The following is a 2,500-nucleotide window of genomic DNA, read 5'->3' as shown; positions in this document are numbered from 1 at the left end:
CAAACTGCTCCTGCAAATGAGCTGGGCTTCACCTCCAAGGTGCCCAGGAGTGGCCTTTGTTTTTCTAAACGCTGTATTTTCTGCGTACAGTCAAATGCTTTTTTCACGCTACTTACAAAAATAAATACTTGTACTTTGCTCAGATCCTAATAGCTCATTAGAGGAGGCTGGTTTTGGACTCAGACGACAACCTAACACCAGAGGGCTGAGGGGCCTCCTCGAACCTATCGCGTGGCGGGCTCGGGCTCTCTGGGGAAGCAGGGACGGAGGACGGGGATTCAACCTCCTTAATTGTGAGCCTCATTAGCGATGGTTGCTAGGCAAAACACACACCTACCTTCAGCGCACAGGAAGGAGATAAACAGTGCGTCACAGATGCTAATGACTCTGGCGCCCAAGGCGACCTTTAATTATTATATTTTTGTTCTCTTACACCTTAGTCATTAATGTAGAAAAACAAATGAGTTTATTTTTGTGGACCACAGCAGATTCATAAACTGTCCTCCAGTGCTCACGCCTGGATCACGCTCACTCGGACCATCTGCATGTGCTCCGTGCGTTTCCCCGGCATGTGTCTGCTGCTGAGTGCGGCTCCCGACCTGCAGACCTCGGGAGGGAGGGCCTCCCAAAGCCCCTCGGCCTGACGGGCTCTTTGCTCCAAAGCAGTGGTTCTCAACCTTCTGGCTCTTTAAACACAGTTCCTCATGTTGTGACCCAACCATAAAATTATTTTCGTTGCTACTGCATAACTGTGATGTTGCTGTTATGAATTGTCATGTAAATATCTGCTATGCAGGATGGTCTTAGGCGACCCCTGTGAAAGGGTCGTTTGACCGCCAAAGGGGTCGCGACCCACAGGTTGAGAACCGCTGCTCTAAAGGATTGAATTTTGCTGTTTTGTTTGCAATTCACTTTAAAAAAAAAACTCACATTACTTTCTCCACAGTTCACACTGGTCAAAAGGTTTCAGCCCACAGGCATCGCAGTACGTGAGTGAGGGGCGTGGCAAAGGCCACGGTGTCAGAGCTTCTGAGTTCTGACTCGTTGCCCAAGAGCACATGTCCCTGCCTGTCTCTCTTCCCACAGTTAGTCTCTTTCAACAAGCAAAGCAAGAAGTCAAGTGGAAGCATTTGGCTATTTTTTCTCACCCACTCCACCCTGCCCCCATGGGTGATCACCCCCCTCTCTCCATCCATTCATCATCCATCCATCTTCCATCCATGATCTATCCATCCACCCATTATCTATCTTCCATTCATCCATCCATCCATCCATCTTCCATCCATCTTCCATCCATCCATCTATCCATCCATCTACCATTCATCCATCCATCCACCCATCATCTATCCATCATCTATCTTCTATCCATCTATCCATCTTCCAACCATCCACCCATCTTCCATCCATCCACCCATCTTCCATTCATCCATCCACCCATCCATCTTCCATCCATCCATCCATCCATCCATCCACTCATCATCCATCCATCATCCATCTTCCACTCATCCATCCATCTTCCATCCATCCATCCATCTTCCATCCATCCACCCATCTACCTACCATTCATCCATCCATCCACCCATCATCTATCCATCATCTATCTTCCATCCATCTATCCATCTTCCAACCATCCACCCATCTTCCATCCATCCACCCATCTTCCATTTATCCATCCATCCATCCATCCACTCATCATCCATCCATCATCCATTTTCCATTCATCCATCCATCTTCCATCCATCCATCTTCCATCCATCCATCCATCTTCCATCCATCCACCCATCTTCCATCCATCATCCATCTTCCATTCATCCATCCACCCATCCAGGGGAAAATGTGGTCCTGGACTCCATCCCGGGCCGACGGGGCCAGGATGTAATCACCCACCAAAACATGCACCAAGTCTGTGGGGATGACCTTCCAGATGGGGGCTTAGGACAAGCCAAAATAAAACCAAACAAATTAAAACTCCAAGGAAAACTCTAAGCAAAAGAAAGCTTGGAAACAAACCAATACAGTGAAGGCCGGGGTGGGTGAGGGGACTGGAGAAGTTGAGCCCTCTTTAAAGGCAAGGAGGGAGGGGCCGGGCCCCTCTGGGCCACACCAGGCCCGGCCGGGCATGAGGGGGTAGGCCTGACCAGCGAGGGGTGACGGGTGGGGACAGAAACTCAACATGAATCAACATAAAGGATGGTGCAAAGAAAAAGAAGCATCGCAAATAAAAAGACATGTAACATGTGCCTACCATTTTCCAGATAAGAAGGGGCCGTACCTTCTGACGGGTCGAGGCGGCGCGCCCGCCGCCCGTGTTTGGAGTTGTTGTGCACAAACATGTTGTCGGACACGGCCAGCACATGGCCGTCCACGTTGACTGTGGTCGACACAACAACCTGCGAAGACGAAGTAGATTTGAAACCGGAGCCGTGAGGAGAGCGCTGCCCCCTGCAGGGAGCGGAGCCCTCAGCCCAGGCTGGCGCCAGGAGCGTCTCCGAGGGCCTCA

At 50.4% G+C, this 2,500-nt stretch overlaps 1 protein-coding gene across 1 annotated transcript in view; it reads right to left on the bottom strand.

Moving 5' to 3' along the window:
- EBF3 (early B-cell factor 3) overlaps positions 1 to 2,500 on the bottom strand; it is a 135,974-nt gene that overhangs the window by 32,402 nt on the left and 101,072 nt on the right. Inside the window, exon 9 of the mRNA XM_006754977.2 lies at positions 2,268 to 2,390. Coding sequence (XP_006755040.1) covers positions 2,268 to 2,390 — 123 coding nt within the window. The remainder of the gene's footprint in view (positions 1 to 2,267; positions 2,391 to 2,500) is intronic.

The sequence above is a fragment of the Myotis davidii genome, unplaced genomic scaffold (genome assembly GCF_000327345.1).
Source record: "Myotis davidii unplaced genomic scaffold, ASM32734v1 scaffold72, whole genome shotgun sequence".
NCBI classification, from domain to species: domain Eukaryota; kingdom Metazoa; phylum Chordata; class Mammalia; order Chiroptera; family Vespertilionidae; genus Myotis; species Myotis davidii.
This window is presented reverse-complemented; position numbering and strand designations above follow the sequence as displayed.